General features: G+C 42.2%; 1 protein-coding gene across 2 annotated transcripts; it reads right to left on the bottom strand.

The window, feature by feature from the left end:
- Nucleotides 1-5,166: 5,166 nt before the first annotated feature.
- On the bottom strand, nt 5,167-16,062 carry LOC104014020 (sterile alpha motif domain-containing protein 9-like). Of its 2 annotated transcripts, XM_087774832.1 has the most exons (3): nt 15,747-16,062; nt 15,465-15,565; nt 5,167-12,511 (listed from the first exon to the last, which is right to left on the bottom strand). In XM_087774832.1, the coding sequence occupies exon 3, from the start codon at nt 12,508-12,510 to the stop codon at nt 7,738-7,740; it is 4,773 nt and encodes a 1,590-aa protein (XP_087630958.1). In that variant the 5' UTR covers nt 12,511; nt 15,465-15,565; nt 15,747-16,062; the 3' UTR covers nt 5,167-7,737. The 2 variants fall into 2 exon arrangements, with proteins under 2 accessions (XP_087630958.1, XP_087630962.1); XM_087774836.1 differs by lacking the exon at nt 15,465-15,565.
- Between the last annotated feature and the right edge of the window lie 9,983 nt (nt 16,063-26,045).

Raw genomic sequence — 26,045 nt, 5'->3', positions numbered from 1 at the left:
ACATAGAACCATCTCCAGGCAATGATAATAGAGATGGATGGCTCTGGGAGGGAAAGTTCACACATCGGTGTGTCTTATCAGCACACGGTAGACCCTAAGTCCTTGACATTTCAGCTTCTTCTCAAGAAAGATGATTTCTCTTTGCTATTATGCTCATTTTGTTTCTTTTGATACTTGCCTTTTCATGACAACTGCAGGCTGAAGAAATTTAACTATAATGTTTAGTTGTATTTTCTTGTTCTTCTGTTGAAACACTACTTGCAATACATGTTACAAACAGCTTAACTAGGCAGGACTTTAAAACACTGTTTTGTTTCTCCTTTTAACAAGAGTCTCAATCCTGCTCTATCTTTGCCTTCTACTTGGTGTTTTGGGAGAGCACGTCCATATACCAACATGTAACTCCCAAATGATCCCTGTGGCCACGCTGATCATCATTATCTTGAAATCTCCTATACATTGATGCCAATAGGAGTTTTACCAAGGTTCTCAGATGTTGTTTCTTACATTCCTTTGCTGTGCAGTCCACTGGTCAGCCTATCATGACGTCGTAACTCAGGCAACATTGCATTCATAGTACTGAGCATGTCTGAGGTATTTTTTGTAACTCTTCCTATGTTTTGTTTCATTGGAGCACACACATCCCATCATATGCATAAACAGGATCCATCTCAACTGCTTGAACTAAAACAGTCAGTTTCTACTCTTTTCTCATTTCCTTGAGCTACAAGAATTAAATACAGGAATTATCGTTGAAGAAAGCAGGAAGCTAGCATGAGGACAGGTCTTCTTTCTTCCTTTCTTTCTCACTCCTCATTATTATTAATTCATAACTGTTATGGTATTCTTTGCTATTGCTACTTTCTCCTTCAGTCTCCCATCTGCTGCGAAGCCAGACCTCTCCCAACACAGCCATAGTTGCACTGATACTACAGTTTGGCTCCGCAAGAAGTGGTGGAGCCCTAAGCTCCTCCTAGGGAACACAGCTGCTGAGTAAGAAAGAGCGCGTTTTTCATTCTGAGCTTTTAAGCAACAGCCAGGAACAAGCAAGTGCCTAAGAAGAGGAAGTCAGAAGTTGTCTTGTGACAGGTTACATAAACTGAAGGTTTGTGGTTCCAATAGGCAAAGGAAAACCAGTAAAATGCTTTCTGCAGCAGAGTCTTCAAATTAAAGCAATACGGATTTGTCACAGCCAATACTCCCCTCACTGGAGGGTGGGTTGTGCTTCTAGCTGGGATGAACACTAAGTGAGAAACTCCCTGTGGTGCTGGCTCTCCTCAGTCCCCTTGGACAAGGGTAAGTCCCTCCAGCTGAGCCCAGCCACTCTCCTTCCATCTTTTTCACTCAGGATGCATTAACTCTTGCCACACTGCCGCCTGGATCGGGCCCTGTGTGAAGCATCCCATCTTGGGTGTTTTGTGGTTAGACAAAGTCCAGGTTGCTCATTGCAGCCCCATCGGTCTCTGGTCCTTCTGCTCAGCATCTGCCAAAATGGTGGCAACGATGGAGAGGGCCTGCCACTGCCCTGGCACAGGTGACACCCGCGGACAGGTCCACTCTCCGTCCCCTCACAAAACCCCTGGTGGCTACCCTCGCGTGGGTTCACCACGTGGGAGCGAAGCAGTCGGGAAGGGGAAGGCTCTGTCCCACTCGGGATGGATTTTGCTCGTGGTTGCTCTTGTGCAGCTTCTGGAGCAATTTCCCCACAGCTGTGGGGCTTCCCCTGAGGTGGCCCCCTGTCACACGCAGATGGCGTTTTCCTTATCCCTCTCACGCAGGACGAGTGCCCTCTTGCTACGGCAACCAAGGCACCTCTCGCTCCGCTGGCATCAGCCGAGGCAGCGGCGCTTTCCCCTTGGCCTCTGGCGGCTCGACGGGACACGCGTGACCACGGCGGAGGAGCGCGGCCCCCGCGGAGCCCCCGCGGGAAGCGGCGGGCGGCGCGGCGCGACGGGCGCGGAGCAACTGCGCCGCCTGCTGGCCACCGCCCTCGCCGCCGCCGAGAGCCTGAGGCGCGGGCGGGCCGCAGCTCCCCCGCGGCTCCCGCCCTCCTGCCATTTTGTGTCCGGAGCTGGCACAGGCCCGGGGCGCTGGTTTCTTTTCCCTTTTTCTCTTCTGTGGCTAAGAATTAAATTTCCATGGCTTTTTTTTTTTTTTTTTTTTTTTTTTTTGTGGAAACACGGGGTGTTGCACATACCAAAAGGCCCCAGGTTCATCTCTCGTCCAGCACCCATATGGGTGAAGTGTGAGGCGGCTGCTGGTGGGGAACAGCCTCTTCCTCAGGGCCTTCCTCCCACAGCCTCCCCTGGGCCGGGGGCTGCTCCTGGCTTGCCCAGTGCTGGGCTCTCCTCAGAGTTTCACTATTGCTGCGTTTTTATGTGAATCGTCTTGGTTGCTCCTGCCACGCAAGACTGCATCGTTGCCTGCCTCATCGGCCCTGTAGATAAGCCCAGCTCTCATTTGTGATAAAATTCCTCCTGCCTTATTTTCCCGTTCCACAGATATTTTAGTTTTATTTCATCCCTGAGTCTTTTACATGTTGTACACATTTGTGTGAGAAAAAAACCCAACAACTCAGAAATAAACAGAAGCGTGTTCTGTAGAAAGCCTTGGGCCACGCAGTTTCAGTTTGAAATAAAAGCATGAAGCGTGCGTAACAGAGATACTGCTCCTTCCACCAGGCAGAGGCAGGAGGAGGACTAGGCAGCAGGAGTGTGTTAAATTTTAATACACATATATTAAGTTACTCTTACATCTTTACTATGAGCACTTACTAATATGTTCCATTTTATAGACAGAAATATTGGCATAAAATTGCCTGCTTCATGTCACATGGAGAATAAGTGACAGACTTGAGGTTTCAGTTCAGGCATTATCAGATAACACGTGTGGTGCATGTGGCTGCCCACCTGAAATTTATGAAAAGAGGGTTTTTTTCCTATTGGGTAGATATTCATTATAAAGAAACACCAATAAAAAGAGCGCTGAATTATATTTTTTTACTCACATCATATACTCTTACAGAGACATGTTCAAAGCTTAAAGTGGATAGCTGAAGTTGAGGTGCTGACAACAAGACTGTGGCAGTCTGTTAATCACAATGGCCTCTAAAGAGGAAAGACATGCTCTTGCCACATACTTTGACGCTGAATTACTTACAGATTGTGTATGGTGAGAAGAGGAAAATCTTTCATTTTGATAGACACATTCTTTGCATAGGCAAAGGAGGGGAGTGTGGCAACAAAGCTACTTAATCTTTGTCTTTGAATATCTAGGGATGGGACTATGGCATCAGCGGGAGCTGGCAGAACTGCAGAGAAGACAGAACCACCAAAATAATTTTCATCTCTGCCTCTAAGAGGTGGCTGGAATCTCCTCTGTTGTTGAGCATCCAGGAGATGTCCTCTGTGGATGCTTTCCCCAAGAATGTGTGCTCAAGTTGTCTTCACCCTGGGTCCAGGATCCGAGGATCTAGGAAGCTGTTTGACCAGCTGAGCGTGTTTATTACTGTCAGGGGACCTCCATGGCTGCAACCTGGCACAAGTGATTTGACACACTTGGTTTGCCTCCATACTGGGTCAGCTGCAAGTGGCATGCAGGCAGGAGGTTTGCACAGATCCAAGATTTTGGAGCAATGAGTGGGAAGGAAGCATCTGGTCATTTCACAGTCAGAGACACCACAGAAGAAAGGCCAAGAAGAGGAGAATAAGGGACAAGAGATGAAGGTAGTCCTTGCTGAGCAGCTTTGCTACAGTTTGTGTGGTTCCCAGATCAAGCTACCTCCTCCATGGCATAATCCCTCAAATGAGCATGATTCCTCTGTACCTGTCTAATAGTGCAGGATCAATGTCACATCTTGTGTACATGTACGTGGGGTGTGATCTCTCCATGTTGTTGCATCTTTAGTCATGGATGCATTCATGTGGGGCTGGTCCCAGGTTGGTAAGTTCCTTTAAAAAAGATTTGGATGCAACATTATATAAATACAGCTAAACTGCTCCCCATGGCAGTTTGGGTCTGGTTTGTGACTTCTTTTTGTTCCCTTTGAGGTTTGGGCTATTCAAATAACTGGCAGGTGGGAAAGGTAATTTTTAACAAAAAGGTGTTTGTCATGATAAAACCACATTGCAGGAATAGTCTCAGCTGTAATCAAACAAACAAGAGGTGCAAAATTTAGCTAATTCTACAGTCTGTAGCTGATCACTCTGTGCTCCCACAATTTGGCTCCATTTTCCTTTCTGTCACCGGTTGTGAAGCCCCCTCCATGTTCTGTACTTCTAGCTCTGATTTTAGACAGAGGAGGATCCTCAGTACTCTTAACTTCCACCCCCTAAACTGATTTTTGCAGGCCTTGTACTCCTCCAGGAGAGGATTCCTCAGCTCCTGTTCCTACATAGGAGTTCACATTCCACAAATGCTGCTTGGGTGCAGCCGGGACCCTGGTTGCTCCATCAGCACACTGGAGGGAGCTGCTGAGATAGCATCACAATGATTTGTGGAAGTCAAAGAGCTTCCTGGGCCTCCCTGCCTCTCCTCCTTCCTGCAGACCTGGCTTTGGCTCCTGTACAACCAGGTTGTGTCAGGTTGTCTCCTCCAGGTTTCTAGACTCAGCACCGACAGCGCAGGGCTGAGCTCTTGGCTTTGACTTGGCCCATCACAGCCCAGACCTGCAACTTCTGGGGCTGTCATCTGTGCATAGCTCTGCTGTTAAAACCCAAGTTTGCATATGCCCATATATAAATGGCAGTCTTTTCAGGCCTTGCAAGTTGATAAAATTAGGCTTGTGCAGACAAACGTCCCCTCACATCTACCTTTTTTCTCCTACCAGAGTAAACTCTTTTTTAAACACCACTCCAAAGAATTCCTGAGTGTGCTGGAAAAAGCTGGTAGAGTTGTTTAACATACATAGGCAATAAAACATATTTTTTTCTTGACCTCACACTTGGAAGCTACTGAGCCCTTTGGCTTTAATTAACACAAAATACATCTGAGGCAGGTATTTGGCATGGGAGAGCTTAGTTTTCAAAATACAAAGATTAACAAAGTTATGAGCCATGAAAAAAATGGTCTTACAAAGTAATGGAAAATAGGAAATACTTGTAAAAAGCAATTCTGTCAGCCTTTGTGTGTGATATGTGTCACCAAAAACAGTTCCACACTGCACAATTAAGGATGTTATCAAATATCTGTATTTATTAATGAGCTACTGATGATAAAAATAACATTTTATAACAAAGAAAGAGCCTGATATATACAAATCATAAAATCTGTATTTCTGTAAACTCACACAGGCATGTAGTGCAGTGTCTAACATGTAATACACTGTGCCAGATCCCGAGGGTTATTAGCAAATGTACACACATTGGGGGCTAAACAGTCTCAACTTGGCAAGTTTCACTTAATTTATTGTCAATTAACATAAACGTTTAATTACTGATTGGGGTATTGAGAAACCAAGAAGACAAACAACTAGGCAAACACTTAGGGAAATGCCTTTCTGCCCCTTTCAACTTCAGTCCAACACGTCTCCTTCCCCCTTCCTAGCCACAACTCCCCTTGTTTTCACCTCTGCTCAGTCCTTCCCAATCCCCTGCCAAGGCAACAGGCCTGCAGCAGAGGAGGTCGGTCTCAGTGTGTAGTGGTTTATTTTTGCCGCTCCTTGCTTCTGATTCTTTTCTTCTGCTTCTCTGTTGCTCCTTCCTTCTTGTTTCCTCTGCCCTGGTGTGGGTCACCCACGGACTGCAGTCCCTCAGGGGTGTCCCTGCCCTGGTGTGGGTTGCCCCTTTCCAGAAGTGTGTCTCCAGCCATGCCCCAACAATGTCCCCTTCCACATGTCTCTAACAGCATCTCCTCCACCATTTCTCCCAGCCGTCACAGCTGCCGCTCTTTCTTAAACTTGTCTGATTGCCATGGGTTCCCATCAATGATGGAGGTTTGGCAGGCGATGGGGTGCTCACACCAGTGCTGGAGCCGGCTGGAGCTGGCTGTGATCGGCCCAGGGCGGTTCATGGCCTCCGGCCACGGGGCACCCCGCAGCCACCCGCCACTGCACCCTGCTGAGTGTGCCCAATGTGCCACCCTACGCAGCTCAGCTGAGTTTGAGCACATAAAAATACTTGCAGTTCTTAGGAGATGTGACTGACTGAGGTGAAGACTAAGGTCTTCAATTGCCATGAAGACATGGCAAATTATTTGCTGTAAATCTTTATTTGGAAGGGTAAATACTTTAGTCATTGATAAATTGTACGGCGATATCCTGAGGACTAACTAGAACAAATAATATATTATCACGAAAATTGATCCTATAGCACCCTATCTGAAATAAAAGTATACTGTTAGAAACAAAGTGGATACAGGTTAAAAAGAAGTATGCATTTTTGCCAAGAGAAACATATTCTGGCTAGAGCTAAAAAGCAATCTGGATTATGTAATAAAACTCCTTATCCAACAACTAAAAGAAGAGCTGCACTACAGCAGAATGGTCCACTGCTTTATTCTTTTTCTTTTTGTCAATTTAACTGATCTGTTGAGATGTCACTTATTTTTGCCTGCCCCCTTGCCTGACACAAAGAGCAAAGAGGACTTACGGGGTGATGAAAGAGCCATCCTGCAGACCTCTTTCAATTGCATTGAACTCCTCTGGTTTACATGAATCATATGCACATAGTGCAAAGCGCAAAACTTTGCACTCCCCAGACAATAGTAACTTCTTGTTTCTAGTGCTTTGCACCAATACCTTTTCCTTTTTTGGAACATTAATTGTGTCTAAACATAGCAGGCTGTTTTATACATATGTCGAGGGCAATGCAATCAATGTCTGCTTTAAGCATTTAAATTGCCTGTTTTTGCGAGGATCAAAGTTGATAAGAAATCTATCACTGGAAGGAACTAATGGAGTTTATAAGGAATGGAATAACCAAGCTGGATCAAATTTATATAAAGCAGAAGCAGACCCACCACAAAAGAATAAGATCTATTTAATATGGACATCAAATGCCAACTGGTGTGTGCTTTCACAGTACAACAGAAAGTAGTGGTACCTTTAATAATCACATATTTAGAAATGCCCTGAGAAGGTAAAAGACCAGTGCTTCTGTTGTCCCACAAGATGTACAGCTTGGCCATTAATACATGCCCATATACAACAGCATTACATTATTCAGGCACGTACAATAACAACAGAGAAAAAAATGCTGCTTTGCAACTGAATGGCCTTGTGCCAAGATGACACCAGATACAATGGAGCATCAGGAAATGTTACATGATACACGTTTTCTAACATACATTCCTTGTTCTTACATTACGTATACAAGAGTATGAAAATTGTGGTGAGACATCCTTCATTATAAGCAATGGCAAAAAAGCTAGCAAGATAGCAGGGTTCTTAAAAGTGATGGTATCTAAAGATAACATTTTCAAAATATTCTTTTTTAGAATTCTCTTTTTTTTTTTTTAATGATTTCTCATGTTGTTATCAACCAAAGAACTTTGAGTAGCAGTGACCAGTCTACAGGCTAACTGCACCAACATTTCTGTTTGACTGACTGTCCAAACAGCAGTTATGACAGTATAGAGACAATTCTTCACGGTACTGCAAGACTAACACAGTGAGGAAGGAAATATAATGGACAGCCTGAGGTTGTAATTTGCAATTGTTGACCCCAAAAAAACCAAACCAAAAACCAGTTAAAGGATAATTTTGCCTGAAAAAGCCTTGTAGCTGAGAAACAGCAATACCTATTGTTTTAATGACAGACTTTGTGTGTGGTATGCCAGGAGACCAGCAATGGAAAACCCAAGGTAGAAAGACACTCTTTCTATGTTTGGGCCATTTTTCCATATGCATGAGGGAACAGGCTGCACTGGTATCCTAAAGGTTTCATTGCTGCCATAGTCGACGTAGATAACCTTACCCTCAGCTCTTCCATCCAAAGGAAGCAAAAGATCTTGAACAGCCGGTTCCTTCCAGATATTTTCACTCTGCCAGAGGGAATTCAGTTCCTGATCTGAAAGTGAACTAAAAAGCTGGTCTATTTTTCCTTTGTGAACAAATCTGTTCAGGCCATTGCCTTTCGCCAGATAGAAAAGAGCCAGAGGCTGCCTGGAATGATGCAGGGTTCCATAGAGCTCTCTGAAAGACTCATGTAACTGTATAACAAAAGTTTCCATTTTCCTGGAATCTTCATTTAGTTGTTTCCTATTTTGGGGCCAGAACAACAAGGAGGCTAGGAAGAAAGGCTCTACATACTGTGAAGTTTGTTCCACTTCCTGTAGGATGCTTAAAAGCAGACTTCTCAGCTCCTTAGAAGGATGTAACTTAGTGGATTTAGGTTTAATGCAGTTCAGAACAACATTTGCCAAAATCAAATTCTGTTTGTCTTTCAGAGTTGCTTGTGCATTCTCCTCACACAAAAATGTGTATGCTTCTACTATGTCTTCTATTTCTCTGTCAGCATTTCTGCGATTTCTGTGAAGGTATTCCAAAATGCCAGAAAATGAGCCTGCTTTGGACGCCTCCAGAGTGTCCCTGCATGCTTCTATATACTGAGACATGGGCCACTTTGAGACCTGTTTACTTTTCAGTTGCTCAAAATTGAAATCACAAAATATTTCTATGTATTTGGTAAAACGTTCTTGAACCTTCTCATACAACTTTGCATCTGTAATTTCTTTTTCATTGCTCTGTGTTTTGAAAAACACAAAGTAGTCTTCAAAAAAGTCAAATGCCTTTTTCAGCCGTGATCGCAAAGTACATAGAAAGCTGGAATGATGTTCAAGAACCTTGACCATTTCACTCTCTACATTCAAGCCACTATTTCCTGATAGATACTTTGTCATATTTTTTCTACACTGTAAGTCTTTTTTGCTGAAAAACGGAACATGCCAAAGGACATCAATAACATAAAGACCAGTTTCTATCTCTCCCTGATAACCAGCAGTATTGTACATTTGAAACTTTCTTTTAAGCTTTTGATGCTGCGAATGTTCATTTTCTGCATTTTCAGCTTGCCGCTGAGATTCTCTGAAAGCCTGTGAAGCATTCTCAGCAAGCTCTAGCAAGTATTTCAGTTCCTCAGCTGTCAGGACTGCACTCTCTGCTCTGCGCTCTACACAGTATCTTAGCTTACTTTTAAAGACTTGACCTAGTGTATCTGATATGTATGAATTGTGTTGTGCTCTTTGTTTGGCTGCTTTGGCCCAGTATAATGCAGGGTCAAATTTCTTTTCTTTAATGTAGAAGTATCTTGCTAAGGCTTGGCAAATGTAAGCATTTTGCTCAAATCTAATGGATGCTTGTTTTAACACATCTTCCACATTACCATGCTTCTCTTCCCTATGAATGGCTTCAATTAAGGGGGAAAACAATGTGTCTGAGTCATCGCCGTGTTCCTTGCGCTGTCTAGTAATCAGCAGGGTTTGTATATCACGAATCAGTTTGTCTTGTTTTAACAAAGTCTTATAAAATAAATCTTCTTTCAATAACCGCAACGTAATTTCACTTTTAGGCAAGTCATAGGTTAGTGCCAACTCTGTTAGGCAGTGAGATGCTATCAATGGGTGAATGATACGAAGACCTTTGTATCTCGTGTATTCATGTACCTGATCACATATTAGAATATTGGAACAAATTCCCATCTTTTCTATCAATTTATCTTTACTGCAGCCAATCTCTTGAGAATTAATTCCTAAGAATTCTTCACATAGTGATATTGAAACTGTAGATGTTCTTACATATGAGTTTAACAGTGTTAGATAGTAAACAAGCTGTGCTGGTTTAGAATCAGTATCCAAGTTATGCAAGGTATTTTTTACCACTTTTGTTATGTAGTCTGAATCAAAGTTTTTCTTCATAATCATGAATGAATAGAAATTGTCAGGATTTGGATGCTCCTTTTCAATATATTTTAGTTTCTGATCAAATGCCCTTTGCTCTTTTACAGAAAGCATATTTTTTAAAGAAATACTGTTCAATAAATTGATTGTTGAACTTTCATCAGGATTCTGAGATCTCATGCAGTTTAGAATGATCACTAAAGGATTTACATACCAAATACATTTTTCTGTTATAGCTGCCTGAATTTCTTTCTGCAGAAAATAGACATGTTCTTGCTCTTCAAAATCATCCACAAGAAGTAACACTGGTAAATAGCCTGTGTTGTTGTCTGCTCCACAGGTGAGTAAAGTTGTCACCTGTGTTCCAAAATCACTTGGTTTGTTTTTCAGAACAGCACATCTGTATTGATTCCGGAGATCCCAAAGGATATGCATAGCTAATGTTGTCCCACCACAGCCTGGGTGGTGGTAAAGGTTGATAATTTTTACAGGTGATTGATTTGCACTATGAAATGAAGACACAATTAGGTGTTTAAGCTTTTCATAACTGTCCCTTCTGATAAAATCTGAAGTATAATTTTCAGAAGAAAAATAGAAATTCCACCATGTTACTTTACCACCTCGATAAAAATCCTCTTCACGCTCTTTCATGAAATTTTTAAATTTATCTTTATCCTCCTCTATTCCTGTGTCTTTGCATTCATTTTCACAAAGTATTTCCAATGCTGCCATGGAGTCTTCTTCCTTCTTTAGAAGAACGGTAGAATGACCAACAGACGGCAGAAGTCTTTCAGAAGACTGTGTCACTGATTTTAATTTTATGATGGTACCATTTACCATTTCCAGGGTTAAATTAGAAACACATTTGTTTGAAAGTGCTTCCTCACTAATGCCTCTGGCATGCAGAAGATCTTTCCATCGCTGGTACGTATGTGCACCAATGCAAATGCAGACCATGTATTCTAGTCCCTTTAGTTCTTGGTAAAATGTCATAAAAGTCTCAGTAAGGGGATCCACTGAGTCTTCCACTGTGGAAAGCAAAAGAAACACGATTAAAAACTTCCCACTCTGCTTTACATCTTTGTGTGAAAGAAATGAAATCATTTTTCTGACACCAGCAGCTCTTTCTCGTTGCCATGAAGTGGGATCTAATGGTAGTTTGCTGTTCCCTTCGATCTTGTCTGATCTGCCATTGCAGAAAATCCAGTTGGTCTCCTGATACAGTTTCAGCTTTTCAGCTTGTTCAGAAACTGAACCCACCTTGTTTTCACAGAAATCTGGGAAGCGAAGTTTGGCATTTCGATTTTTTTTGTAAGTCTTGAACACGCCATTCATTTCTGATTCAAAATCAAAGTCAAGCACAGCAAACCATTTTATTTCCTGTAAAAAGTCTAAGTGCGAAGTTTGACTTGCGTGACACTTGTTTGTTACCAAAATGTAGTAGTCGTAATAAGAGCTATCTAGTGAGTCCCGGTTGCCCGTGAGCAGACTAACTAGCTTTAGTCCTTCATTCGGTAGTTTCTTTTGCTTTAAGTTATATTCTTCCTCTGCTCTTTTACGAGAATCTGCTAAAGATGTCAAGGAACCTTTAAAAGTTTCAAATTCTTTTCTATTATTTAGAATATTTTTGGAACTAGCTCCATCGCGGATGAAGACAGCTTTTTCCCAACTCTTACTCTCATAGTCATATGTGTTGGTACAGAAATATTTTGTATCACAGCTGCAGTGTTTGGGAACCACATCTATTTCAATGACAAATTTATGTGATGGAGCTCCATTTTGTAATAATACTTCCACAAATCTTGGTTCTCTAATGCAAGCTTTTGCAATGCTGATGTATTCCTTATGAAAGTACTTGCTGATGGACTTATTAAAATGTTCAATGTATGCTTCTTTCTTGGTAACTTTCATTCCTTCAATTTGCCCATGTGGATCGTCACGTACTCCAAAATGAATAGTGCCATTTGTGCGGCAGTTCATGCAGGCTGCAGCAAATCTAAAGACTTCATTGCTAAATTTCATCATGACATTCTCTTCTAGTGCCTTGTTTGTGTTGGTAAGTAATTTGAATTCATGTGCTGGATCAAGGAGATTGAGTGGCCCTGTTTCAGGGACATTAAGAATATTATACTGTGTGTATCGAGTGCCGTCACTGAAACTATCAAAAGGATATGGCATACACATCTTTCCAGTTGGGTGCTGGCTGCTTGACGGTGGCTTCTCTGATACATTCTCTTTGTCAGCTGACTTCATTGCTGTTTTGTCTTCTATGGGCTCTGTCTTAGAATCCTGTAGTATACTGGAATTAAACGACGCATATTTCTTCTCACACTCTTTCTTTGCAATTTCTCCATCTTCTCCTTCTCCATCAAGACTCTGTTCACTGCCTTCTTGTTCCACAGCCTGGTTTGAACCTTTAGCTGGAATGTCATGATCTTTCAGAAAATGCATTATTTGAAGAGCAGGCCCATGAGGTATGCCCATATCTGCAAAATCTGCTTTAGTCATCAGTTTCAAACTAAAACCGGTCACATCTTGGTTAAATAGGATTTCTGCATATTTCTGGTCAATCTTAACAACTTCAATTGCCCATTGTTTGACTTCCTCTTTTGTCCACTGGTCAATATGTCGATATGGATGTGATTTCTCATTTTTTTCAGTGTTTGCATTTTCCATTCTTTAAGGAAAAAATCACAAAATTACTAACCAAGTGACTTATAATAGCCTATTAACTGAATAACATGTATTTCCTTGCTATTATCAACCATTAATTTCTTCATTAGTGTAACCTGCCATGTGGAATACAACAGTTCAATTAGGAGACATCATGGGAATGCAAAGTAAGATCATATATAAGCCATTAGCTACTTAAAAGAAAGAGATTTATTACAGAATGATTTTATTTGAATCCTGTTTTTAAGCCGCTTCTGTAGTTGACATTACACAAAAACTGTGACTGATACTTATTTGTGGTCATTTGGACACCTCTTTGTGGTTGTATGGGCCACCCAATAATAAAAAAATAATCATAGAATCATAGAATATCCTGAGTTGGAGGAGACTCACAAGGATCACCGAGTCCAACTCCTGACTCCACACAGGACAACCTAAAAGTTAAACCACATATCTAAGAGCATTGTCCAAACACTTCTTAACACCAACAGGCTTGGAGCCATGACCACTTCCCTGGGGAGCTTGTTCCAGTGCTTGACTGCCCTCTCAGTGAAGAACTTTTTCCTAATATCCAATCTGAACTTCCCCTGATGCAGCTTTAAGCCATTCCCTCATGTCCTGTTACCAGACACCAGACAGAAGAGATCAGCACCTTCTTCTCTGCTCTGAGGAATTTGCAGACAGCAATGAGGTCACCTCCCAGTCTCCTCTTTTCTAAGCTGAACTAGTATCCTCAGCCGCTCCTCCTAAGTCATGCCCTCTAGTCCTTTCACCATCTTTGTTTCCCTTCTTTGGACACATTCTAATATTTTTATATCCTTATATTGTGGGCCCCAAAACTGCACAGAGTACTCGAGGTGAGGCCACACCAATGCTGAATATAGTGGGACAATCACTTCTTTTGAGCAGTTTGCTATACTGTGCCTAATGCACCCCAGGATATCGTTGGCCCTTTTGACCACCAGGGCACATTGTGACTCTTATTGTGCTTACCACCAACCAAAACCCCCAGATCCTGTTCTGCAGGGCTGCACTCCAGCCTTTTGTCCTCAAATCTGTTCGTACATCCAGGATTACGTTGTCCCAGGTGCAGAATCTGGCATTTCTCCTCATTAAATTTCATATGGTTGGTGACTGCCCAGCACTCTAACCTATCATGATCTCTGTGTAAGACCTCTCAATCAATGGCTCCTTTTAATTTAGTATCATTGGAAAACTTGCTTAGTGTGCACTCAACTCCTGTGTCCAGGACATTGACAAAAACATTGACGAGAACTGGCGCTAAAATTGAGCCCTGGAGAACACCACTAGTGACTGGTCACCAGCCAGATGTTACTCCATTTACTACAATGCTTTGAGTCCAACCCTTCAGCCAATTGTTCACCCATCATGTTGTGTACGTGTCACAAATGGCTCTCATTAAGTTCCCAGTTTGGTGAAGGAGAAAAATGAACCACACATGGAAATCCAGCCTTTTTTTTTGCCCTTAGACGTGGTTAGGTACAGAATTTGCTTGAATAACACTGCAAAGAGACATTGGGGTGGAAAGATACTGCTGTGATTACTTAGCTGTTGCTGCTGCAAATGAAAGGAAAATCTTTTCCATATTACCTTTTCAGTACCTTTTGCGTCCACTAAGATTTCTCAAATAAAACAAAAGCAAGTAGTTCAGCAGCATTTGTGGAGATAAGTGACAGGAAGAAGAGCATCTTACAATCCACTTGGTCTTAGCAAATGTGGACTTTTTGCAAAAACTTCAAAGAAAGAAACACAATAAAATAAAATAATTCCCCCTTAATAGTGTCTAACTTTCCTTTATCCTCTCATTTCTTTTGGGAAGATTATATTCATTCAGCTGAAATTTTTACTTTATGGAACTGCACTCAGCCACAGTTGTTGCATTAGTGGTAGTGGTCTCCTCCCTGCACCTTTTCTTATTTGTAGCTGAGTGTTCCTGAGACAAAATGACTTCTTAGATTTTTTCAGTGAAATTTGGTTTTCTGAAAGAACATTTGGTTATCTAAGCCACCCTAGTGACATGCTTTCCTCAATCTATTATTTGATTTCCTAAACGGCAAGCTTTAATGAGAAGCAATAGTAAAGATTTCTTACAGCTAGTGCAGGCAAACAGCTGTCCTACCTTTGGCCAAGCTGCCTCCTGATTTAACTAATGAGCTGTGAGAGCAGAGAAAACAGTGGGACTGTGGGCTATGGAAGCCTGCAGTTGCATTTTCTCTTAACAGACCCTCCCTTTTGCTCACAGAAAAAGAAAAACTAGTTTCTAGGTCTTTAAAATGCCACTATGGTAAGTTATTGTCAAAAATTGAGGGTGCAGGGGGAAAGAAGCTCAATGTTTTCGTTCCGTGACTGAAGTATATCTTTCGTATTCTCTAGTAACTCCACCCAGGGTATCTAAAAGCTGAGAAAAGAAACTGAAACTAAACCACTTCTGCTCAGAGACAGTGTTCAACCCAGCAAGGTAAAAGTATGAATTTAATTCCCATCAAACTTATACTTTCTAATAGAGGTACAGTTTACTCCTAACATAAAAGCAAACATGTTTATGTCCTTAAAACAATTACTCCACAGTTTAGTGTTTGGAACCCCCCTAATGAGATAAAGCTCCAGAATGGGATACTTTCATTTCCTAGACTTGACGCAGCATTTCTACATTTCATGTTACTGGCTAGTTAATGATCCTGGCCAACTGAAATACTTTAAAGATGTCATTTTCCAGCACGGAACAACTCTATCATGTTATTTCTGCAGAATAATTTCTTTGAGGACATATTCCTTGGCATTACTTCACTGTAATCTCATAACAACCACTTTTCATGTGCAGACATTTAACAAATTTGGAAGAGTTTATCTTAGTAGATTATAGATCATCTTACATATAAAATTAATCAGGTCTTCATAAAATATTCCAGCCTAGAAGTAAATATGCTTGTACTTACCGTAACTGTTCTGTTCTGCAGGTTTTTTCCTATAGTTGTTCAAGCAGTATATTTGGTTCAAGCAGGAAACCCAACAGACAAAACTCAGCTGAACTGCTTTTCTAAAGTATGGGAGAAAAGCCCTAAAATTAGTTTATAAACTTCTAGCAGAAGTCTGGGGTTAGAAATAGTAGGAAGGAAAGAGCATTGATAGACATTTGATCAGTTTTTCCCTGTGGCAAACACCCATCTCTAGAGGAGAGAAATGACAGTGCCTGCTAGAGAGTATTTATTATTTCTTACCTTTTCCTTGCATGCTTCTAATTTACTCTTCCAACACGGTGTCTAAATGCTGTAGACTGGGCAAGTCAGAAGCTGGGTGTTGCAGAGAAATAGGAAGAAACAGATCCAGGGTGTTTGGGAGGTTCTACTGCTCTCCTCCCCTTTTGCTTTCTCTTTACCAACCAAGGTTGCTTCCGGTCTGCCTCTTCCTAATTTCCAGTTTGGTAAATCACTGTTCTCTTAGGAATTTAATGCAAGAATTCTGTTCTAGGATGCCTTTATTAAAACATTTGCACAGCACTGTCTTGAGCTGCTATCCAGAAACTTGAGCAATACTTAGGTAATAAAATGCAATTAATTAGACATATGTTCTTAAACCAGCAGAACTTCCCTGGAATGAGAGGGAAAAAAGGGAAATAATACAAGAGATGCTTTTGAGAAATGTGAATATTCTTCAATATAGGCACTTTCAAATAATCAGACTTACTGACTTGCTCCTCATCTTGATTGCTTGATTTCCCACACTGCAAATACATTAGTTTATTCTTGGTCGTCTTCTTTGGAGCATACAACTAGTTTGATTTGAAGTGTAGCTTGGGTATAGTTCTGTGGATAGTTTACAGTAGAAATGTTTTCCCTTAGGCAGTGTGCTCGTATTGCACTGTATGGTCCTCCAGCACCCAGTGAACAAGCTTTATGTTGTAATACCCTGCTATTGACTGCTTCTACTTCCAATGTTTCACCTTACTGACACAGATCTTACACTACCCTACTCCACTGACTATTGCCATTACCCTGTTTTTTCATCCTTTGCCCTTGACTGTCTTGAATGACCATGATAAGCAGCAGGCACGTGAGGAAGATAATGACGATCATTAAAACACATTGGTTTATAAGGGTGGCAGCAAGAGTGCTCGCACTAGCAGTTGTGTGTCCAATCCCACAGACGAAGAGGTTGAAAATCCTTGTATCGGGTGCAAGGACCCACACTGGAGCAGGTCGTGAAGGACTGCAGCCTGTGGGAAGGACTTAAGCTGGGACAGAGGAAAAGTGTGAGGAGGAAGGAGCAACAGAGAGGAACAGCTATGGACTGACCAAACTGTTACGAAGTGACCACAGTCCCCCATTCCCCACCCGCTGCGCTTCTTGGGGTGGTGGAGGGAGGAGGCAGAAGAGTTGGGAGTGAAGTTGAGCTTGGGAAAATGGAGTAGGGTGGAGGGAAGTTGTTTTAGTTTTTTTCTTTGTTTCTCACCATCCAACTCTTTTTAAATCAGCAATGAATTAAATTAATTTTTCCCAAGTCAGGTCTGTTTTGCCCATAATGGTAACTGGTAAGTTATCTCCCTGTATTTTTCTTGACCCAGGAGCTTTAGTATCTTATTTTCTCCCCTATCCTGCTGAGGAGGGGGAGTGAGAGGGTGGCTGGGTGGGCATCTGGCAGCCAGCTAAGGTCAACCCACCACAATCCTTCAGAATGATATCTGTTCTGAGAACAACGGGGTGAGGTCACCAGGGTACTGCAAGTTTTAGAAAGCAAACAGCATCTCCAGCCACCACAAAGCCAGCTGTGGAAAAGTCAGCATCTCTTCCAGTTGTTGATGCTGATCATACTACTACTGCTTTCTATTCTTATATGCTTCCCTATGTACTTTGGCTATGTGTATTTCTTAAGTCCTGGCATGCAACCCATCTGCTATTGCACAAATTCTTATCGGAAAAATTATATCACTACCTGTTGAATCCCTAATTGCTGCACTTTTCAGGAATGCCTCCTCAGCAGATAGAATAGTACAGATGTACATTAAACACTCCCATATATTCTCATGTCAAGGCCAAGGAATACAAACTAATGTTTGATGTGATGCAATAAAAACATCACCTTTCCAGGCTATGGTGCAGGTCTGACATTATTTTAAGTGCTCTGGTATGAAAAATTATAAGAAATAATAATACTGTCATTGACTCAGCACGTGGGACTCAGAGAACACCAAGTGCAATGAAGTGCAGCATCTGCTTGAGATGTTGCTGGCCCTGAGCACTGGGTGTGAACCATTGCTGCACCCTTTTGCTTGGGGGAGAGTGGCTGCTCTCTCTGGCAGGTGCCTTTCTTTATAGAGGCATAGTCTGCTTCCCTGGAGATCATTAAAGTTTTCTCCCTGTAGCTGTGTGTGCTTGCTGAGGCAGATGGTTACTTCTCATCTGTAGGAATCTAAGCAATGCCTAAATTGAGCTGTTGCCCCAGTGGGGCTGTTGAGTTTCCCCAGCTTCATCCCAGTTTATAGGGTCACAGCTCTGCTGCCAGTTAGGGGGACTTGCCGGGTGTTCCAGGTTACCTACTCCATGTTCGAGGCTGCTGGCTGGGAGGCTGTGCAGACAATATATCCTCATATTAACCAGATCATTGTTGGTACACCTGGATAGCTGTGTTTTCTCATCTGTCATTACCACTAGTCAGCTTTTATCCTACCAGTCTTGTAAGACAGACTCCTCTTTAGCTGCTTTACTCTCTGTGCTTTGAGTAAGTTCTTCATCCATTGTTTTCACAAGATTCCAGGTCTGCTGTTTTGGTATGGTACATCTTGCCTAGTTGGCCATCAGCAGCATCCCTTTCCCACAAGTTTTTTCCCTTCAGATGCCGCTTGCAGACATTTAAGCATGAAGTTTGTTGATGTGGTTCTCCAGCATAAAATCACCTCTTCTAGAATGACTTCATTATTTATTAAAATAAAAATTCTTATTGTACATCAGATCTTTCCCTGTAGTCTCATTATTCAGCAAAACTAAGTCAAAAATACTATCTTGTGTCTCAGTGACTGGTGTGGAAACTCCACCACTGAAATCCTGTCCCCTGCTGCAACTCGTAGGATTTCTTCCCTAATGTATAGTTGTAATTCCTATAATGATACTGTTCCTTGTGCATTTTCTTTGCCTATTGAAATTAGAGATCACTGTTCATATCCAGTGTGATCTGTAGATCAGACTGCCGGCAGTTCTCAAGCTTCCAGTTATAAGAGCTTCCAGAGTTATTTTGATTCTTGCTATTTCCTCTAATTTCTTTATATTTGTCAAATCATTATATGTACAACATTATTCTGCCATTTCAACCTTTACTCTGTCTTTTGACACCATGATTATTATCTCACTGTATTTCTGTTACGTTAATAATTCCTCCTATCACATTGTGCACCAACACTTGAAACAATCCAGCCAGCTCCTTGAGCTCTTCTCATTAGTGGAAAAAAATTTGCATGATCTTTTACAAAACTTGTTTCTTATTCCATATTTAAAAAAAAAAAAAAATCAGCTCTTTTCTTTACTCTGTTCCCTAAGTTACTACTCACCCATTTCTTATGTTGTTTCTCCTTGCTGTCCTACTGATACCTACCGATATTTATCTGTTCCAGCATCTGCTCTATTTTTCAGGTGTGGAGGTCACACAGGCCTCCAGAGCTTTTTCTTTTCAGAGGCAAATAACTTCTGTGTCTACTCTGGCAATAGCCTCTCAATTTTTCTTTAAAGACTTCCTAGTCACATAGGCCTGTATTTTCCTGATGCTGATGTGACTGTCTGGCCATCTCTCTAATCATTTTCTCTGCTTCCCCATCACCCTCCCTTCAGTTCTTTCTCAAAACTTCCTGCATGTTACTCTCCTTCCTGCTAGAGTTGCGCTTCCTGAGGCTTCTCTTTAAAGAAAGGAAATGAAAAAGAAATGACAAATGCCAATCAGAAACACCCACAAATACATATACAGTGATCACTGCATTGTATTCTTCATGTTTTACTGCCTGCTGCCACTGGCCCACAGGAAGATACACACCCTGGCATTTACTTAAATTCTCAGTTGCTGAATAGGGAAAGTTGAGTGAACTGCAAATGATCCTTTCCCCTGGGGACGAGTCGTGCAAGCACTGTAATGCTAACGGCAACCAGGCCAGAAACACCAGGACCTGCTAGTCTTTTAGGAGCAGTAGGCAGGTCAGCATAGATCATTTCTGCATAGTTCTCAGTTTATCAGCCAGCAGAACTGGTGTTCAGATTGGGACTCAGACCAGCCTTGCTCGGTTGTGCACTTTGATGAGCTCACACCCTGAGGGAATCTCCGCAGGCATAAGCCTGTATCTACATAAGCTTAGTGCTCATGTAAAGAGCAGCTGTACTCCTTTGATTATTGCAGGCCAGTTATCTGTTAAGCCACTCTGTGGGTGTTAGTTTCATTTTGGTTGACAGCCAGCTGAATATGAGCCAACAGTGTGCTCAGGTGGCCAAGAAGGCCAATGGCATCCTGGCTTGTATCAGGAATAGTGTGGCCAGCAGGACCAGGGAGGTGACAGTGCCCCTGTACTCGGCACTGGTGAGGCCGCACCTCGAGTACTGTGTTCAGTTCTGGGCCCCTCAGTGCAAGAAGGACATCGAGGTGCCGGAGCGTGTCCAAAGAAGGGCAACAAAGTTGGTGAAGGGTCTAGAGAACAAGTCTTATGAGGAGCAGCTGAGGGAACTGGGGTTGGAGAAGAGGAGGTTTGGAGAAGAGGAGGCTGAGGGGAGACCTTATCGCTCTCTACAACTACCTGAAAGGAGGTTGTAGTGAGGTGGGGGTTGGTCTCTTCTCCCTAGTAACAAGCGGTTGGATGAGAGGAAATGGCCTCAAGCTGTGCCAGGGGAAGTTTAGGTTGGATATTAGGAAAAACTTCTTCACCGAAAGGGTGGTCAGGCACTGGAACAGGCTGCCCAGGGAAGCGGTTGAGTCTCCATCCCTAGAGGTATTTAAAAGATGGGTAGACGTGGTGCTTGAGGACATGGTTTAGTGTTGGACTTGGCAGTGATAGGTTAACAGTTGGACTCGATGATCTTAAGGGTCTTTTCCAACCTTAACAATTCTATGATTCTATGATTCTATGATTTTCTTAAATTGCTGTCTGTTTCCTGATTGTATGGCATGGTACTGTGTTTCCCTGAGCTATGTTGTATGGGCTGATGTGACAACCATTCCTTCCCTGCAACAACATTTAACAGATGGCTCTTAACCTGACATTCCCCAGCAGCTTGTGGTCTCAGTGGGGTTTGAAGCAGTATCATCCTTCCCCCAGTTCTGGCCTCTTCTCTTGCACTGTATGATCGTGTGGTGAGCTGGTCCAAGGAACTGAAGCACTGTTATATGTCAGCTTAGTCTATGGACAGATCAGATCTGATCAGCTTTCTGTGAGGTTGCTTGAGCTCCTTACTAGCATGGGCCAGACCATACCAGTGGATGGAGTGGAAGGTGCTGTAAAACCACATAATTGTATGGACATGTGCATTTGTAGGCTACCAAAATCTACACAAAACCCAGCTGAAATTGTTATGCATATTCTTTTGTGTTCTGCAATGTCAGTCAAAGTATGGGAAGGCTCTAACAGGTAATTGTGAAATGGCTCTGATTGCTCCTAACTTGCCTTGTTTGCTGTTATCTTTTGCAAACTGCCTGCTTAAAAGGCTTGGGCACTGTGATCTGAAACACTACTGTTACCTGGTTAGCTGCCTCTCTAGAAAATACCCAGCTCCCTTCCCACCCTCACAACTTCCCTCTTTGTTTTTGCCTTTTGTTATAAAATTATACATCACAGCCCTTATTCATATTCCTTGTGGTGGAACTCCTAAGTAGATGATATCCTTAACTGATGAAGTTAGAGCAAAGACATTTCTTGAGTACTCTTTTTTTTGTGGTTTCCTGAATAGGCGTGGTTGACAACTGGCACTCTATGTGTCCTTCCTATGCTGTCAGGCAGATGGAGATGGGTGCTGAAGCTCAGTAGTATTTTTGTGAAGATATATGCTTCTCTGACTGCAGGTTGTGCAAAACCTAGCTGAATTAGCTAGCTTGGGTGCTGGTAGCAGTGCAGACAGGTAGCAAGGACCCTTGAGGGGCTGAACCCCAACGTATGTTACTTAGGCTACCCCTGAGCTGTGTGGCCAGCACTGAACACCCGTGTCCAAGGCACCTGGGGAGTCAGAGAATTGGAGGAAGCCAGGCTACCAGGTGTCTTGAGGGAACGAACTCGCAGGCCTCTCAGAGGACCCAAGCTATTTGATCTAGAATAGAAAAGACTAGACTAGAACAGACTATTTCAGTTGGAAGGGACCTACAATGATCTTCTAGTCCAACTGCCTGACCACTTCAGGGCTGAGCAAGTTAAAGCGTGTTATTAACATACTTAAACACTGACAGGCTTGGAGCATCGACCACATCTCTAGGAAGCCTGTTCCAGTGTTTGATGACCCTCTCTGTAAAGAAATGCTTCCTAATGTCCAGTCTAAACCTCCCCTGGTGCAGCTTTGAATCATTCCCATGCGTCCTATCGCTGGATACCAGGGAGAGGAGATCGGCACCTCCCTCTCCACATCCCCTCCTCAGGAAGCTGTAGAGAGCAACGAGGTTGCCCCTCAGCCTCCTTTTCTCCAAACTAGACAGTCCAAAGTCCTTAGCTGCTCCTCATAAGACATTCCTTCCAGCCCTTTGACCAGCTCTGTTGCCCTCCTATATATATTAACTATGTCTTTCCTTTTCCTTGTCTTATTAGAGATGGAGAAAGAGTGATCACAGCCCCTTTTGTTAGAAGAACTTTTTCTACATACTAGAAGACTTATTTCATCTTTCTTGGTATCTTTTTCCACCAAGATAAAACATTTTATTAGGCCTTTTCTAAAGTTTTTTTCTCATTTATGTTGCTTCTCAAGGGCTTTCCTCATTTGGCTGTATCTCTCAGACACACTTGAAAGGAATTTCAAATGGAATCCAGTTTTCTAACTGTCCTAACCTACTGTTTAGAGTAGTGATCTGGAATATTTGAATGTAATTGGAATGTTCTGTACTTTTAGATACAACTTGTGGATGGGACTAAGCATGACAGGCTTAAAGGACTTGGAAAGTGCTTGAAAGCCAGGTTTTGAATTGAAGATGATTTGATAAATATAAAAAATCAGCAAGGTGAAGTTAAAGAGGAAAGTGTAGCTCTAAGGAAAACACATGAATGACACCCAACAAAATTTTAGTTTTCTCCCAGGTAAGCTTTTGTTTTGACTTAGCAAAACAACGCTATTCATTTAGTATTAAGATGGAAAAAAAGCTATATAGAAGCTACTTTTCAGAACTACAGGAAATATAAGAGATGTGCCTTGATGAAAATCTCAGTGTTGACATTAGACAGTACTTTTCTAAATAAGAACATGTGTTCATTTTCGGTTGGGGTATGCTATTGTATAGAGATGCTCTAGTTCAGAAGCCCTGCCCTAATATTTCTGCATTAAATTGTATCTGAGTTATGAGATCCACTGTGACCAGCAGCTTTGCACTTTGCCCTGGAACGCAGCACATAGCCTGAAGAGATACATACATGTTATCTTTTTAGGTGGAGCAGGATTTCCAACATGCTGGTATTTGCATTGCATGTTTAACTGAACTGTGATGCAAATTTGTACTTGAACAGACTCCTTAGATGTCTTATCTTTTATTTGCCTTTGACGCTCCTTGTCTATTGCTTATTTACCACAGATTCTAATCAATACATGATCCTTTGCTTTTTTCCTCATTATTTTAACAACATAGCACAACTGTCACTTTCCCTCCCAAGGCTGCATTAGTTTTGTTGCTTACAATGTGATCCCTTTATATCTGTCTGTGAAATGTTTGGAAATGTTTGCTGCAGTTCTGTTGCTCTCTAGAAAAGCTTTACGAGCTCCACAGAAAGGCAGTGAGGGACCAGAGCTTCTCTGTAGCAGCTGGGCTCATTTCATACACTCCAGAGTCTTTATGAAGAAAGCAAACATTTCTGTATAGACTGTTTGTTGAGCAAACATTTCTGTATAGACTGACATGGACTGTTAAACTGTCAGCCTGTGATAAAGATTGGATCCTGCACTTTGATGTTCTTAAGAGATGCTTATGAACAACATTCTGCAGTTTTTTATGTGTGAGTAGAGAATATACTCAAAAATACAGCATGACTTACTGTTCAAGGGCATTCTAATACAATGGCATTCAAAAAAAATATTTGGTTGGCTGCAAAAATATTCTCAACACTGCCATTTAGCTACCTAGAAAGTAGCTGTTATAAATCAGAAAGTCTTTATAGGAGGCAGGATTGAGGAATCGGTCCCCCTTCAAATATACAACTTATCTGGCGCATGCTCATTCGCATGTCTGTCAGAAAAAGTTAGCGTTTGCTAGTATTAGCTCCTTTCCCTTTCTCCTTCTCCCTGTCCCAAGCATAGTTACCCAGAACCTCCTGCCATCTCCTGTGGCAAGCCATTGCCCTCTAGCTCTCAGAAAGATGTATGATACAGATGCATTGATAGCAGTGTGGTGACAGATTTCCAAAGGAATTATGCTAACACTGAAGACAGTCCATAGAAAATATGTGATTGTATTTTATCTGAGTAAGGCAAAAGGAAATAAAAAAAGAATTAAGCTACTTAAAACACAAAAGTTTTTTAACCTAAGATTATAAAACAATGAGCTCTTTCCTTTTCAAGGTTCAGCTTTCTACAGGTAAAGCATGGAGGTACATGCACAGTGCTGTGATGCATTTTGCCTTCATATATAGCTTAGCTAGCTATACATGTTTCAAGGGGGTGATTAATAGGAGCATGCATTCTCTTTACATTAACATGAACTCATTGTGTTATAACTGCTAGTGCCATTTTGCTGAGAACTACCTACTAATCATCTCCATCCCTGTGCTCACAGAATCACAGCATGGCTGAGGTTGGAAAGCACCTCTGGAGATCATCTAGTCCAACTCCTGCTCAAAGCAGGGTGTTAGGAAAATTTCATTCCTTAACTATTATACCAATTAATCTTTATAGTATAAAATTGCATTAACTTTCTTTAAAAAATATGTATAGTTTACATTGTATACTGAATAGCCATGCAAGCATAGCAAGCATAGCAAGCAAAGTAAAGGACCCCAGCTCATCAAAAGGAGAAGGACAGCCTAGCCCCTGAGATAAGGACTTTGCTTCTTGGAATCTTAAAAGCTGTCCATGAAGGATAAAAGATACCCCTGCATAACCAAGATAATTCCAGCAACCGAGCCCCTCTAACATATCTTTGAAGCCCTCCCATTGCCTGTCATCATAGATAAGTAACTACAGCAAGATCGACTTCAGGGCCATCTGATCAATAGAGAAGCAGGTGGATGGTTACACCATAGAAATACAGTTGCTTTGCAAAGTTTTACTATGATTAGTAAACGGTAGTGTGTGTTTGTTAAGCAGCAATTAGTCAAAGTGTTGCATCTGAATGCTTGAAACATTTGCACAACTACATTCAGGGTGCCCCAATTTGAATGGGACTCCTCAGGCACATGAATAAAAGAATTACCCTTGTAATTCTGTGGTTTGCATCCTAGCCTCTCTCCTCTGTCGGCATGGGCCAGTTGTGAATTTTCGTAACAAGGGTCAGCTAACAGCAGGTTGCCCGGGACTGCGTCCAGTTGGGTTTACAATATCTCCAAGGATGGAGACTCCATAGCCTCTCTGGGCAACCAGTTCCAGTATGTGACCACCTTGACAGTAAAACAAGATTTTTCTTATATTCATACAGAATTTATTGTGTTTCAGTTTGTGCCCGTTGCCTCTTGTCCTGTCTAAGCACCACAGAGCCACTTGCACACTCCCTTCACAGTGGGATGGGGGAGAGAATCGGAAGGGTAAAAGTGAGAAAACTCATGGGTTGAGGTAAAGACAGTTTAATAGGTAAAGCAAAAGCCACACACGCAAGCAAAGCAAATCAAGGAATTCATTCCCTACTTCCCATCGGCAGGCAGGTGTTCAGCCATCCCCAGGAAAGCAGGGCTCCATCACGCATAACGGTTACTTGGGAGGACAAACATCATCACTCTGAACATCCCCCCCTTCCTTCTTCTTCCCCCACCTTCTATGCTGAGCATGACGTCATACGGTACGGGATATCCCTTTGGCCAGTTGGGGTCAGCTGTCCCAGCTGTGTCCCCTCCCGACTTCTTGTGCACCCTCGGCCTCCTCACTGGTGGGGTGAGAAGCAGCAAAGGCCTTGACTCTGTGTAAGCACTGCTTGGCAGTAATTAAAACATCCCTGTGTTATCAACACTGTTTCCAGCACAAATCCAAAACATAGCCCAATACTAGCTCCTCTGAGTCTTCTCTTCTTCAGGCTGAACAGTCCCAGCTCTCTGAACTCACCGTTGTACGTTAGATGATCATCATTGTTCTGGGCCTTTGCTGGATTTGCTCCAGTGTGTCTATGTCTTGTACTGGGGAGCCTAGCACTGGACCCAGCACTCCAGATGTGTCTCACCAGTGCTGAGC

The sequence above is a fragment of the Nipponia nippon genome, unplaced genomic scaffold (assembly GCF_047370975.1).
Source record: "Nipponia nippon isolate SJK-2023a ecotype South Korea unplaced genomic scaffold, ASM4737097v1 scaffold_1, whole genome shotgun sequence".
Lineage (NCBI taxonomy): Eukaryota > Metazoa > Chordata > Aves > Pelecaniformes > Threskiornithidae > Nipponia > Nipponia nippon.
The sequence above is the reverse complement of the archived record's forward strand: the minus strand, read 5'-3'. Positions and strand labels throughout refer to the sequence as shown.

Coding starts and splice junctions, on each gene's coding strand:
- LOC104014020 (XM_087774832.1), bottom strand. CDS start 12,510: ATGGAAAATGCAAACACTGAAAAAAATGAGAAATCACATCCATATCGA.